This window comes from Berghia stephanieae, chromosome 1, assembly GCF_034508935.2.
Source record: "Berghia stephanieae isolate SIO BIC M18660-M18661 chromosome 1, UCSD_Bste_1.3, whole genome shotgun sequence".
Classification (NCBI taxonomy): Eukaryota; Metazoa; Mollusca; class Gastropoda; order Nudibranchia; family Aeolidiidae; genus Berghia; species Berghia stephanieae.
This window is the reverse complement of record NC_088360.1, coordinates 120,382,912-120,398,469: the sequence shown is the minus strand read 5'-3', so window position 1 is coordinate 120,398,469 and position 15,558 is coordinate 120,382,912. Positions and strand designations below refer to the sequence as shown.

The 15,558-nt window shown below is 34.7% G+C and overlaps 1 protein-coding gene across 5 annotated transcripts in view; it reads right to left on the bottom strand.

Annotated features, from left to right (window-relative positions):
- LOC144962933 (patched domain-containing protein 3-like) overlaps nucleotides 1-15,558 on the bottom strand; it is a 99,077-nt gene that overhangs the window by 11,638 nt on the left and 71,881 nt on the right. For all 5 annotated transcript variants that reach the window (XM_078896343.1, XM_078896346.1, XM_078896344.1 and 2 more), the window contains 12 exons: nucleotides 14,187-14,436; nucleotides 13,632-13,702; nucleotides 12,752-12,868; nucleotides 10,981-11,095; nucleotides 10,592-10,686; nucleotides 9,843-9,963; nucleotides 6,042-6,165; nucleotides 5,010-5,182; nucleotides 3,713-3,967; nucleotides 2,450-2,627; nucleotides 1,596-1,712; nucleotides 860-990 (listed from right to left, as the gene is read on the bottom strand). In XM_078896343.1, the coding sequence (XP_078752469.1) occupies nucleotides 860-990; nucleotides 1,596-1,712; nucleotides 2,450-2,627; nucleotides 3,713-3,967; nucleotides 5,010-5,182; nucleotides 6,042-6,165; nucleotides 9,843-9,963; nucleotides 10,592-10,686; nucleotides 10,981-11,095; nucleotides 12,752-12,868; nucleotides 13,632-13,702; nucleotides 14,187-14,436 (1,747 nt within the window). The remainder of the gene's footprint in view (nucleotides 1-859; nucleotides 991-1,595; nucleotides 1,713-2,449; nucleotides 2,628-3,712; nucleotides 3,968-5,009; nucleotides 5,183-6,041; nucleotides 6,166-9,842; nucleotides 9,964-10,591; nucleotides 10,687-10,980; nucleotides 11,096-12,751; nucleotides 12,869-13,631; nucleotides 13,703-14,186; nucleotides 14,437-15,558) is intronic.

Genomic DNA, 15,558 nt, shown 5'->3' with positions numbered 1-15,558 from the left:
GATAGTATGTCCTCCTAGAGTTGAGACAACTAATCAAAATTGAAATCTAAATTTATATGGCTGGAGTCGAAAAGTAATTTTCTAACCTTTAAGAAAGATTGGGGGCTTTGTTTTTTTTTGGGAGGGTTTGGTTTGTTTGGGTTTGTTTTGCTTTTGTTTTTTTGTTTGTTTGTTTTGTTTTTTTTTGGGAGGGGGGAGGGTTGTGGGGGGAGAGTATTTTTTGTTCTTGTATTGTTTTTGTTTTTTGTTTGTTTGTTTTTTTTTTGGGGGGGGGGGGGGGGGGTTGGGGCATTATTTTTTTGTTTATGAGATTTTTTAAAATTATCATATTGCTTGTTGCAAAACCTTATATTTAAAATAGAATTTCTACAAAAAGTCGAGAGCAAATCTCATGCTCAAGAATTCCTCATTGGCACAAGAAAAAGGATTAATTACCGTAGTGGGGTTATTCAATTTTTTAAAAATATTAAAGAAATAAAATTCAAAGGCATGGTGTATGATAAAATAGGGTTTAAGATGAGTGAAAGAAATCCTGATTTCGCATCACGAAAAATAAAAGCAATTCATCTAATCACTTATCAAACAACTAGGAAAATGCATTGTTTGAGAGGAGAGGGGAGAAGCATATTATCTAACTTTTCTAAAACTTTGAGACGATAAACCTGATAGAAAGAAATTAGTTGCCCAAAACTTCATGCAGAATTCTCACTATCTCTAAACTATATTTACTACTCTTTCATTACCCTTTTTTCAGATTACCTGATGTCATATGACGATTTCTTTAACTTCATAAAAAATTTTTGCCATCTTAACTGTATGTCACCTTCATTAGAAAAGTACAAAAAATGTTTAACATTACCAAAATGGAGACTGGCTCTGTTGATGAGTTGAACTTGATAAATGAAGCAAAGCGACTTCCAACACTAGAATGGACAAACTGGAACACAGCCTTATTGTATGCTGCCTCAGTTGTGAAATTACCTCCCATTTCTTCATGGAGATGAGAAAACATATAACATATAAATATTTATGAGTTTAATTAAAAAATAATCAAAGCACAGAAAAAATATGTAAATTTATCTCATTTCATTTATATATTATTTTGGAATCAAAACCGAATGCAGCCGTTTCATGATGCTTAAGTGGCTATTTTATAAAAGTCAGAAACCATACTCAGTGAAAATTCATCATGCAACTTGTCAGCACAAATTACTCTCAATTCTTATATACTTGTCTATTACAAGGCACATACTTTTTTACTATCTGAAAGTAACAATAATAATCCCCACAACACCAAAAAATTTAACAGACAATCAATTCTATCAGGATGATTGATACTCAGCAAAATTCATCAACTTACTCAAACCCTCAACCTTTGACAAAAGATAGAAATACCAACTGTGTTAAGTTGTTATTCAGAGATCCATGAAGAGTATATCCCATTTTCTGAAGCGTTAAATGGACTTGCACCCTTTGAATAGGATATAAGTCTACCACAAGTTATTTTTTGCCATATCTTTCGAATCCTTCAAAATGATATTTCTCCACTGATTATTTATTCTGTGATGCACACTTGTTATTTATAGTAGACATACCTTGATTGAAGACATTAAACCAGGCCACTATTGTACCAGGTTGGATGTATTTGGACTGTGACAATTTTTGATACATCATCTCCATGTTGGACGCATACTTGAAGTAGTTAAAATCAGCTGTAAATAAAATGCAACAACAATTTCATATCCACCAGCTCAATTCGAAATCTCAACACTTTACTTGGTATGTTTTAAATAAGGTAAAATCTTTTAATTTAACATATAATCATGAAGCTATAGAAAAAGAAAAAAGACTGACTATCAATCAGACAGAACAAAAAACTGACAAACAAAATGTAAAAAGGCAGATAGACAAATGATCAGAATAAGTCATGAATTGAATTTGTTAAAGAGTTGGATATATCATTCGAAAAATCTTGGGTTTCAGAACAGTATGTTCCCCTTGGATACACACATGATCACATTGAAAGAGTAAGTTTTCTTGAAGTCATAGAACAGCCCCCAACAGTTCCGATTTAGCTCCAAGTAAGTTTTTCCTTTCCTTAAGACTTAAAAGCCACCTCAATGGGCCAAATTTTGGCAGTAATATGCGAGGTGCAAACAGCCGTGACTCGACGGTGTGGAAGTTTGCTATGTGAATTACTCCTCAAGGCGATGCAATGAAAGGTGGGTCTTTGATGGCTCTGTGTGGATGGGAACCGTGACTTTGTTAAAATTTAAAATGATGAAAGGACATAAACTAAGCATTGTTTTGATACCATTGTCAATTTCGTATCTATTATACTTTTGGAAATACAAATGCGGCTTCAAGACTTTTCAGTCCACCCTTGTATCAAACAAAACTAAATCAAAGCAATTAGATGAAAAATATAAACACAACAACTCATCCGCACCACAAAATACTGTTGCATCAGTTCCCTCCTTATTAAAATAGTCTTCTTTAGTTCTAGCATAGCTGTAGGCATATGAATCACTCGGGATATAGTTGATGAGATCAAAATCCTTTCGCATCTTGATAAACCTCCAGAAGCCAACACTCATCATTGTAATAGCAAGAAGCATTACTGCAGCCTAAATAATTTAGAAAAGAACAACAAAAAATATTTTTTAAAGAATTCCCACATTTGTCTTTCCATATCAAATAAGTTTAACTAGCATTGTCCGAAAATATCAATACAAATTATAACACCCCTTTTGTAGTCTCTGATAGGAAAAAACTGGTCAAGCTAATGATGTATTAATGACCGCTGTGACATAATCATATTATTGGCTTAAACAATTTAAATTGAAGGTCAAGATAAGCAGTCATTTATCGAAAAATTAATTACTTCTGACCTTCACCTTTAAAATGATTTCTGCACAATGCACTGAACAGAAGTTGTATTGAATTAATGATTTCTGATCTTAACTTTTTAAAATATTTTTTTATGCTCGGCACAGAACTGATCTTGTTTTGAGTTGGGTCACCATAACTTTTAACATCAATTAAATAATAAAAACAAAGGGGAATAATAAGCAACTATGTGATTTTTTTAGTTTTGTTTTGATGACACATTAAATTAGACCAAAATCTTCTTCTAATCTCGACTTACTTGAAAATTATATTGAATTTTCTTATTTCATATTTATTTACTTTAATTATCATTTTTTAGGAAATGGTACATCTGGAGTGTTATAATACAGTTTTTTACCAATATTGAATATTTTTATATGAAATTGTTCATATGGAGTTATTATAATATAGTTTTGGACTGGTATTGAATATTTTGTAACCTCAGACCCTTGGTCCGATGATCCATTAAAGGTTAAAAAAAAGTATATTATTTACTTATTAATCAATTTATTTATTCACTCAATAAATTATAACGATTTATTTTTTATGATAAAATAAAATTGATTTGAAATTGATTTGATTTCACTTTAGTATGGAGAGATTAATCTATTTCTTTATCTATTCACTCAATTACAACAATTTGTTTTTTATGATAACATGAAATTGATTTGAACATTTCCGTTACTTCACTATTAGATGAATCAATCAAATTCATTGTATGAGTACATCATCCTTTGCTCTCATATACTGGTCTTTAATAACACATATATACCAAAACATGAGCATAAAATAAAAAAAAACATAAATTATTTTCAAAGACTACCTTTACTGGCTTCTTCATAAGAAAAGGTCCATAAATCTTTGTAAAAAAGTTTTGCAGCAGAGATCTGCCTTGACTACAACTATTTGGTGTATAGCTCTCTGGATGGACATAGCAACATATACAAGCATCTCTGCGTTGACGACGCCTCTTTTCATCTAGTGCCAAAACACCAGCAAATGCAGTGGAGACGAGAATGAACAGGGCAAAGATGCCAATGGTTGCATAAATGCAGAATGAACTCAAAGCGGGTATGACCTGAAAAAGAAGAAAATATTGTTTGGTTTTTGTTTTTTTTTAAAAGAAAAATTAATTCATTGCTTAAGAAACAAAAAAATATATTATGAACGTCATAAAAGTTGTTCTCGATTTATCTCAAATTGAGTACTAGACTGTTCCACCTTTAAAAGAGTAAAATATACTAAACATATTACTCCCAGACAACTAATTATTTAAAAACTAGACAGTAGATCATGTTGCCAAGACAAATAACATATAATTCTGCTTTAAGAGAATGTCGCTATTTACTATAACTGATGCAGAAATGAATGATGATGATAACAACAACATCATTAATGATAATAGTAATAATAATAATAAATAATAATAATAATAATAATAATAATAATAATAATAATAATAATAATAATAATAATAATAATAATAATAATAATAATAATAATAATAATAGTAATAATAATAATAATAATAATAATAATAATAATAATAATAATAAATAATAATAATAATAATAATAATAATAATAACAATAATAATAATAAAAGTAATAAAAATTATATTATAATAATAATAACAATAATCATCATCATCATCATCATCATCATCATCATCATCATCATCATCATCATCATGATAGCAATCATAATAACAATCATTCAAATAATAACAATAACAATAATAATAATAATAATAATAATAATAATAATAATAATAATAATAATAATAATAATAATAATAATAATAATAATAATAATAATAATAATAATAATAATAATAATAATAATAATAATAATTAGGAGGAGGAGGAGAAAGAGGAGGAGGAAGAAGAGGAAGCGGAGAGGAGGAGGAGGAGGAGGAAGAGGAGTGAGAGGAGGAGAAAGTGGAGGAGGAGGAAGACGATGATGATAAAGATGATTATGATGATGATGACAATGATGATGATGATGATGATGATGCTAATGACAATCAAACTGTTTAACACAGTGTGTAGCAAGCTCACTTGAACAAATTTATCAACTGTTTTTTGTGGGATTTTTTTTTTTTTTAAACTTATAATTACCGTGGTAGCCCCAATTCCAAAAGCCACTATGTCTGTGATGGATGTTACTGTAATGGATACACCAGCACGACTTAGTGTTGTTCCCAACTTATTTGGAATGCTCAGTGCCTCCTCCTCTGGAGTCAAGTTCTTCCAGGCCTCCACCACCACAAACATGTCATCCACGCCAATACCTGCACACATTAAAAGAGAAGGGGGATTAAAAATTAACTAACATGTTTTCAGTTTCAACCTGTCGCATGACTTAAAAGTAAAAGCTTCTTATAATCTGATAAGAATTAAAAAAAGGTGTAGTAATTGTTATTGTTTTTATATGAATTATTGGGGGGGGGGGCGAAGTGGCTGAGTAGTTAAGGCATTGCACTGTGATCCCGTAATTTTAATTTTTTTTTTATATATGAACTATTATTATCATTATTATTATCATTATTATTATTATTATTATTATTATTATTATTATTATTATTATTATTATTATTATTATTATTATTATTATTATTATTATTATTATTATTATTATTATTACTATTATCAATTTGTTTTTTGTTGGGGTGGGGGTTGTTTGATTGTTAGTTTGTTTCGTTTTGTTTTGTTTGTTTTTTTTTTGTTTTTTGTTTTTTGTCGGGTTTTTTATTTTTTTATTTATTTTTTTTTTTTGTTGGGTTTTTTTTTGTTGGTTTTTCTTCTTTTTGGTTTTTTTTTTTTTGGGCGGGGGGGGGGGGGGGGTCGTATTTATATAAAATCCTAGAAAAACTAAGCTTCCTCAAATTCTTCAAATTATGAGTGAAAAAAATGGATATGACAGGAACATTTAAATTCCCTTGTTTGGCCAAAAATTAAGACAATTTAAACTGTAAAACATTATGCATTGACTGGAAAAACGAGAGCAAAGATCTACAAAGTTCAAAAATGATTATTTCTTCGATATTTCAAAAATTTATAAAAGTCATAGGAACAGTATAAATTAAAACTAATTTAATAATTAATGCGCCTCACAACTACTTGTTAAAATTGAATGTCTAACTGACTGACCTAAAAGTAAAAAAGGCAGGATTGCTTGTATGGGACTGTAGACAACGCTGAGGGCTGTAGCTATTCCATAAGATACCAGAACGGACAAACCCACACATATCATGCCGCTCATCGACAGGTAGATCTGATGAATAGGAAAAAGAAAGAAATACAGTAGGGAGTTGAAAATGGAACAAATATTAGATTTATTTTTTTTAACCTACAAACCAGGTGATTGGAAGATCAAGTATTTGAATTCTTTTTGTTTATCTCAGTGCCCTGTACCACCCAAAATTTCCACACTGATACTGATAACTTTCAGCCAGATCTCTGCCAATAGGGACACAATCAGATTGTCATAAAATAAGCAATATAAAACCTACCAGTAATGTAAACTTTATATATATATATATATATATATTATATATATATATATATATATATATATATATATATATATATATATATATATTATATATATATATATATATATATATATTATAAGAAGAAATATAGACTGGTTACCATCTTCAAAGCACATTTTTTTTTTATCCATGTCCACAATCCTGCTAAACCTTTTCTGTTTCACGATGCACAGATAACGTACTGTAATTTTATTTCTTGATCATTGATAATGCAGGAAAAAAATTGTTTGTATGTGTTTTTTGTGATAGAAAGATAATTTACAAGCTCATCATCATATCTTGTCGCGCCAGTGAGTCAGCCAGTCCCGGGCAGTCTGGTTGCATTCCCTCAGGTCAGCATTGGTGCAGTGAGGTCCCAGCGAGCATTCGGACAGGATGTGGTCCATGGTCTGTCTGGGGTGACCGCATGGGCATTCAGTGCCCGGTGAGATTTTCCATTTAAAGAGGTTGGTGGCGGTGTTTCCCACCTTTGCTCTAGCTCTGTTCAGCGCCACCCATTCTTTTCTTTTGAGGTCTGTGCCTGCTGGGAGCTTTTCTGTTGGGGGCTGGAGGGCATCGTTTGCTGTCTTGTCCCATTCTACCCATTTGTCCAGGCGGAAGAATGCTGAGTGGTCTGGGTGAAGGCTCTCTACTGTGAGGAAGCTTTTTCTTGATTTGAGCCTGCTTTTGGGGCAATTGTGGTCATGAAGGGGGTGTCTCTGGTCCATTTCCTGTTTGTATTTTTGTATTTGGGCATGAGCTTCCCTCCGGATGTGTGGTGGGGCTATTCCTGCTGCACGGTAGACCAGTGGTAATGGTGTTGCTCTCAGCTGGCCCGTTATGATCCGGCAGGCGTTGTTGAGCTCGGGGTCTAGCTTGGAGGCATGGCATGATCGGGCCCATACAGCTGAGCAGTACTCCGCAGTTGAGTAGCTGAGGGCCAATGCTGTGGTCCTTAGAGTTTTAGGGTCAGTTCCCCAGTTCATGTTTGCCAGCTTTCCAAGGAGGGCATTACGCGTGGACACTTTTGCCTTGGTCTTCCTCACGTGTTCTCTGAAGGACAGAGTCCGATCAAGCGTCACTCCGAGGTACACTGGGTGGTAGTTGTACTCTAATGTCTGGCCATTCCACTTGATGTTAAGTTTTTTGTGGGCTTGGTGGTTGTTGAGGTGAAATGCACACACTTGTGTTTTCCCTGGGTTGGCGTTCAGCGAGTTTTTAGTGTAGTACTTTGTAAGGGTGTCTAGGGCATTTGTCAGTCTGCTCTCGATTGGTTGGAAGGACACATCCTGTGTTGCGAGGCATAGGTCATCAGCATATATGAATCGGCGGATATTTGGGAACTCAGGCTGATCATTTGTATATTTGTTGAAAAGTGTTGGAGCTAGCACTGATCCTTGGGGAAGACCATTCTTCTGGGTGCGCCACCTGCTCTTCCGGCCATCCATTTCAACAAAGAAGCGCCTGTTTTCGAGAAGTGACTGGATAATATTTACAATTTTCTTATTCTTTATCATTTTAGCCACTTTGAGGAGTAGGATCTTGTGATTCACTGTGTCATAGGCTGCAGTGAGGTCGACGAAGACTGTGCCAGTGACCCGTTTTGTCTCAAACCCATCTTCTATGAATTGTGTAAGGTTAAGAAGTTGACCACATGTTGACCGTCCTGGTCGGAATCCAGCCTGGTCTGGAGACAGTTGTTCGTCTAGACTGGGTGACATGCGGGACATAACCATTCGCTCAAATAGCTTGTATGCGATGCACAGGAGGGAAATCGGGCGATAGCTTTTCTTGGATTTTGGATCTTTCCCCGGTTTCAGTAGGGCGACTACTCTTGCTTTCCTCCATGCACTTGGCAGCCTGTTTGTCCTTGCGCATACATTGAAGAGGTCCAATAGCCAGGATAGGGTTCTCGGGCCAAAGTGTTGAATCATCTCAGTTGTGATTCCATCCAGTCCAGATGCTTTTCCTGCCTTCAGATGGGACAAGGCCTCTAGTAGCTCCTCCAGGGTAAAAGAGTCAAGATGATCTTCACTATCCTTGAGGGCTTTGTCCATTTCACGTTTCAGGGCTTTTAGTTGGCCTCGTGCTTTCTTGGCTGGTTTCCCATTCAGTAGAAGCTGATGTGCTACTTGGTCAGGTGTTACTGCAGCCACTCTTGTCTGGGTATTTTTGTCATTATTCAGTTTTGAAATTGTAGTCCAGGCCTTTTTGCTGTTTAGGGTCATATTGGTGGAGGTTATTAATTCCTTCCATCTTTCCGATCTTTCATCGGCTATCATTGATGTGAGTTCTTCACCCAGTTCTAGGGTTTCTTCACTGAAAGGATCCACCTTGTATGATTCAATGTATCTTTCATATAGTTTCTTGCTTTCATCTTGGAGACATGGAATATAACTTTTTCGGCATCCTCTGGGGATGTTTTTCTTTGCAACTTTCCATATGAGTGTTCTAAAGTCGTCGTATCTCTGTGGGTCACTTTTTATATTGGTGATCTTATTGTCTAAATCTTTAGTAAAGTTTTCCCAATTTGCTTTTCTAAAATTGAATCGTGGTATCGCATTTGATTCGAGGGCTTTAACAGCTGGTTTGATGCTGATGGTAATAGGCCTGTGTTGAGATTTCGGTATAGGCTCACCTACAGTCCTTTCAAAGTTTGAGAAGTGTTGAGAGGATATGAATGCCAGGTCCGGATTGTAACCTTTCTTCCACCGGGCACTCATAAAGGTTTTCTTGTCTTTGGGGTTAAGGAGGATTGTGAGGTCATTGCCGGCCGCCCATTCCTCAACAGCATCTCCGTCAAGGTTATTTTGCTCATATCCCCATATAGTGTTATGGCTGTTAAAATCTCCAATGATCAGAGTTGGTTTTCTATCGGATAGATTCATTTGGGGCCACTTGAATGGGGTTAATGGAGGTTTGTACACAGATATGATGGTAATCAGTGTTGTTTCTACTCTGAGAATCTCAATGTCATTTTCTGAGTGATCATCGCTTTTCAGTATGGTAGATTTTTCTCGAGTGTACATGGCACAAGCTAAAAAATATTCATATTTAACAAAATGATAAATGTAGCTAACTGTATCTCTCTTAGCAAAATACTGCAGAATCCAGACAAAACCAAACCTTCCTACTCCAGAACAGGGACCATAGTCAATGGAATGGACTAATTATTTAGGGGGATATAAGATATAGCCAGTCCAGGGATACCCACTGCCAATCCAGCTTATGGGGAATTTCACTGACCACAATGTATGCCACTCTAGGTATGAGGTCAGACTTGGCTCAAACATCTTAAACTTTAACATTTGAATAAATACATCATTGAAAATAAACAAGCTGTTAACTGCGAAAAAAAAAACATATAGATGCAAGCACCTCTATTTTTATGATTAAGTTGTTAACTTAAAGGATCTACCTTTTGCTGAATGAGACTGAATTTTCCCAGAGACAATATTACAAAGACAAACACGATACTGAATCCTGCTGTCAGAAGATTTGTGTCACTGTTGATGGCGCCATAACCTTCATCATCAAAACTGTGAATAGAATCAACAGTACTTAACGGTTATGGTTAAAGAAATGTTTTAAAACGAAGAATGTATTTTGGTTCTTAATATAACAATGATAATTACACATTGAATGTTAAGAACCTACTACATAAGCAAAAGCCGAATTGACATAGTCTAAATATGTTTTTGTTTGACACAAATTGTTGAAATGAAGTCTAATGTTTGATTGAGATATCGACTGTAATGAGATGCAAAATAAAGGTTCCAAATTAGAAAACAAAAAAGAAAGAAAAGAAGAAGAAGAATATTGAAAACATTTCTTAATCCATCATTTCAAATAATTACAAAAAGATAATAATCCATTTAAATCTGAAAAATAAAATATAATAAATAACTTCATTAATAGCAGGAGCGAGTGGAGACAGTCGCTGAAGAATTGAGACAACTTTGTGTTATCTATTAGATTAATATGTTATACAATAGTGGCAGTTATTTCATTTTTATGTTGGTATATTTTTAGTCAAAGACAGGGAGATTTTTCTGTGATAGATAAACATATTATATTATGAACTACTTGGCAGAACTAGTATTGACTGGTCCAAACACTACCCTACAGCTACCAACATTTATAAAGAGAAGAGCATTAAACACATACCTTCGAGTTGCATAAGCATAGATGTCATCAATATCTTTATGACCTTTCAGAGCCAGCTCTATCATTCTTTTCTCAAATATCTCTGCATTAGAATTCTGTTATAGAAAGAGAAGTAAAGAATTACATGAGTCCTTAAAATTAAATCATAAAATCCACCTTAAGTAGTGGTAGTGTATGTGTCTATTTTACAAAATTAATGACAACCTGGTTATTAAAAATTTTAATAAACAACAACAAATAAATAAAGCAATCAATCAATCATAAAGTAATTGAATAAAGAAATAAAGATATTTTTTTTTTACTTCTAACTTTCATAAACTACATTTCTAGATATATAAAATCCAAAAAGATTAAATAGCCCTACTAATAGAATTTTGAAAGATACTGACTTCTTTCTTCATGATCCAAGTGAGCTCTGAAGCTTCTGCTGTTAAAACGGCACCATCTTTCCCATATGTAATTTCACCTCCAAGCAAGGTAGTCACATCAACCCTAGATATAGGCCTGTCGATGACAAAGTTACAATTTATAAGGACTGGGTCAAAGCTCTATTGTCTGTTGCTTCACGGCAATGACGGTCAAATAGTTTGATAAAATATAAACATGAAGACATAGGCTAGAACAGGAGTAAGAAGATGTTTAAGGCAAGTAGTCCTTCTGAGCCATAAGCCCCATGGAGCTGGGGTTTATCCCAGTTTCTATAGAGTGAAAGGGACAATAGCAATGTTTGCTATCCTTTGGATAGAACACTAGCCTACTGCAAAGTACTTTCCACCAGATCTTACAGACCCAGCTACCCAAACACTGCTAGGTGGACAGAAGGGTCAGATAAAATTTTGATTTCACCCAGATCGATCCCAGTCCATTTGGGTGTAAAGCGAGCGACCAACTGAGCTATTAGGACCCCCAAACTAGGGCAAAGCGTAAGCAAACCACTATACCTACCATCCTGGAAGCAGTAAGGTGGATGGAACCCACAGGAAAAGAGAAAAAAAACATTTGGAGGTGATATTTAACTGACTATTGAGATCAGAAAATAATAAAATGAAAGAGAAGATTTTATGTCAGGCAAAGATAAAAGAAATCCATTGATGGTTTACACCCCTGTTAGATTAATGACCGAGGAAGAAAGACAAAACACAATTAAAGACATATTATTTTGCGAATTTCTTTTAGGTCATTCCAGCGCCAATAAGGAGGAAAAATGATAAGACAGATAATTATCAAAAGATTTTAGATCAAGAGTTTGCTATGAGCACCAAAGAAAGACTTAGTTGACTAGTTCAAATAGTTCAAACATGGCACTAAGAACAAAACTACTCATGTCTTATACCTAAAATTATAATCAAGACATGGGCACGGGAACCAAACAAAACAATACAACCCTGATTGATTACGATATGTAGTGGAGAGATTATTTACAAGGAAAAAAATGAAAGCAATCCCCACTCCCCACCCCCCCCCCCCCACCCCCAAAAAAAAGCCCATAAAGGAGCAATACATTTGACAGTTTCTCACACAGCTAAGAATCTCAGACAAGGCTAGGGCAAAACCAAGTTATCTCATTCAAGACAAGGACAGTAGAAATCACGAAGGGGTAAAACATATCCAGCATGGAAGTTAAAAGCCCCCTATCCCAATGGAAGAGATATATTATTGTTAAGTATGAAATATTATTACCATTTTATGTTCTCAAGGCTAAAAGGAACATGACTCAACTCTTTGTTATTGTTTTAGCCAGTCAGTTTTATGAATAGTTCTTACTAAATTATATCCATAAGATTATAAACGCTCGTTACACATAGTTTTGTGTGCTGGTACCTTATATCCGGTTGGTGGATGTTATGAGTATTTTATCTTAACGTAATGCATCAATAAGTAGAGCATGGTGTCTTTGTTCATTTTCTAGCAGCCGTCATATTGATGACCAGTTTGATCAGTCAGGAATTTGATTTGTCAAAATTAAATAAATAACAATTCCTAAAAGTTTGAATCATGTTATTTACTGTTAAAACTATCAGTTTCCAAATCATATGAACACCGCAAGTGCCAACATCTTTGATGATAGAATCAGTGTTGGATACTTGCCAACACTTTATATTTTTGTTTCTCTTTCTCAAATACGAAATTCTTTCTTACTAACATACCACTTGCACTTACGTATATTGTGTGTTGTTGATGGTGTTTAGAATGTCTGCTGTTGTGAGATTATCGATGACTGTTTTATCATAATGCCACAGTTCCAACAGACTTGTCACATAACAAAACGGACCCAATCTGGAGATAGGAAAAGAAAATACTAATGATGGTATTAAGGATGGCGATCACCCCCTTCACAAATATATTAAGGTCTCCTCCATGAGGAACCGTCGCCGTATATCTATAAAAACAAAGACAGCGCGTCACCTTAATTCATTTTTGCCACATGGTGTTCGAATTTTTAATGCGCAACTGTGATTTAAATTAAAATATTTGAGTCTTATTTCAAAAAATAAAAATTGAATATTTTATACAGCGCAACATCCACTAAATGTATTCAAAGCATTTTACAGGGAGTCCCAAGCCAAAAGTAACACTTAACATGTAAGACGAGACATGATGCCCGTGGAGGCAGCATCACATTTTATTTTCAAAAGAAACAACACTGTTACTGGCTAGGTACACAATTTACACATGAGTGCGGTGAGAGATGGTGAGTAGAGAGCCTTTTCCAATGATTCAATTTTGTACCACCATAGCAGATCTTGAACCACTGAAATGTCCTAAAAATTGTTTACAAGCACCACTGACCTCCTCAACATTAATCAACAAACAAAATTAAAGCATAAAAACACAAAAGTCTTTTCCATAATACCCGAGAGGTATACGTAAATTTATCTGATTACATGCCGTATGAACAAGTACCGATTGTAGTATTTCATGATAGAATTATTCAAGACAATTCCGAATGTCACAGATTTATTTTTCAATTATTCTGTTCATTTACTTACACTTAATTATTAATTATATGAGAAAGCTAGCTCAAAAATATTAAGCATACCTTACACACATATCAGTATAAGTAACCCCACCGATTGAAATCTTCAAGGAATCCTCATAAAAATCCATTAGCTGAAAACAAAAAGAAAATCATCAAAACATCTTTAACCTTGGCCAATGAGATAGACTTTCACTCCAATTTCTCTCTCTCTCTCTCTTTCTCTCTCTCTCTCTCTCTCTCTCTCTCTCTCTCTCTCTCTCTCTCTCTATATAATATATATATATATATATATATATATATATATATATATATATATATACATATATATATATATATATATATATATATATATATATCTCTCTCTCTCTCTCTCTCTCTCTCTCTCTCTCTCTCTCTCTCTCTTTCTTTCTTTCTTTCTTTCTCTATCTCCTTTTTTTCTCCTTTTTCACTGATTCTCCACGTTATGTGTTTTATTTATAATCACATAATAATCCGGTATGTTCATCCTGATCCTTGTTTTGTTCAACTTAAGCTTCCTACATTACAGACAACTTGCGAAACGAAAATAAATAATAAAGATAGAAAAGAAAAAAAAAGCAAGCAACCAATACTTACAGCTTTCAGACCGGTAGGAGTGAGAATATTATCCTTTTCGATTAACAGCACCGAGACAAAACGTGTCTCCCGGGGAAAGACGGTATCCACCCAGTCTTTTTCATTGATCACCCTGGCAGCGGAAGGCACCCACAGTTTCTCTTGGTCGGGTGAAGGCTCAAATGTTTTCATGCCTAAACCACAAAGACAGCACATGATGACCGGGACGATGATGGACAATACCGGGTATTCTCCGACAAATACACCAACCCTGAAAGTGTGAATCTAATTTTAAAACGGGTTACATTGACATACTCCCCAACTTTTCAGTGATGGGACAACACTGCAAATATCCACTAAAGGAGCTCAAAGAACTTTACAAGGGATCCCTAGCCAACAACAACGCTTAACATGTAGGACGAGTCATGACGCCTGATAGGCGATATTACAATCTTCTTATCCTCTGACGGAGACAACGCTGTTAGAGTCCAGATACTCATTTCACATCTGAGTACGGTGAGAAAATGTGAGTAAAGACTCCAAGGACTCAATTATGCGCCGCTTGGGACTCGAACTCAGGACTTTCTGATCCGAAGGTGAGTGTCATACCACTAGACCATATTGCCGCGAATACATGAATAAATTTAGGTAGTGTGTTGTCATAAGTTCGCCATCCTCAAAGAACTTCATAATCATAACGTTCCATATATTCAACCAGCAACAATATGGAACAAAATTTTCATTTCATTCAATACAAATTAATTGATAAGCATCCTTTTTTCATGCCAGAAGTCCACCATTGTCTATAAAATGGTACTCATATACTCCTAAGCCGATAGCGGCAATGTGTGTAAAGTACCTTACCCCTTGGATTTCTTTCGATGTTTTACATTGTAAAAAAAAAAAAAGGCATACGATGTTGAGCGCGGTCATTGAAAGGATGGGTGACGAGGCTTGAAACAATATACTCTGGCCCAAAACTTTACACGATGCACTATCTCACTCGACTTAGTTGTGAATGAACACATGGCTGTACACAGTGACGAATAATGTAAGAGGACTAGTACTTGTATGAAATTGGTGGCCAACAGGTGACCCAATAATAATATTTCTATATATTTTTATATGAAACTGGTCACCATGTGACCTTACGGCATCGGTCACAAACACCACGTTGGCCTATCAAATTGCCTTACATAACACAGCAATACTAGGATGCAGGGCTCAAATTACATACACTTCATATTTAAGTGTTGCTCTTCATTTCTAGCTCCATACCAGTTTGACTGCTGAATGGACACGGTTTAGGTCTAATTATTATAAAAATCCTTCAAAAAATCGATTTTGATATTTTGTTGGAAAACGCTATTTTATTAACTTAGAAATAATGTTA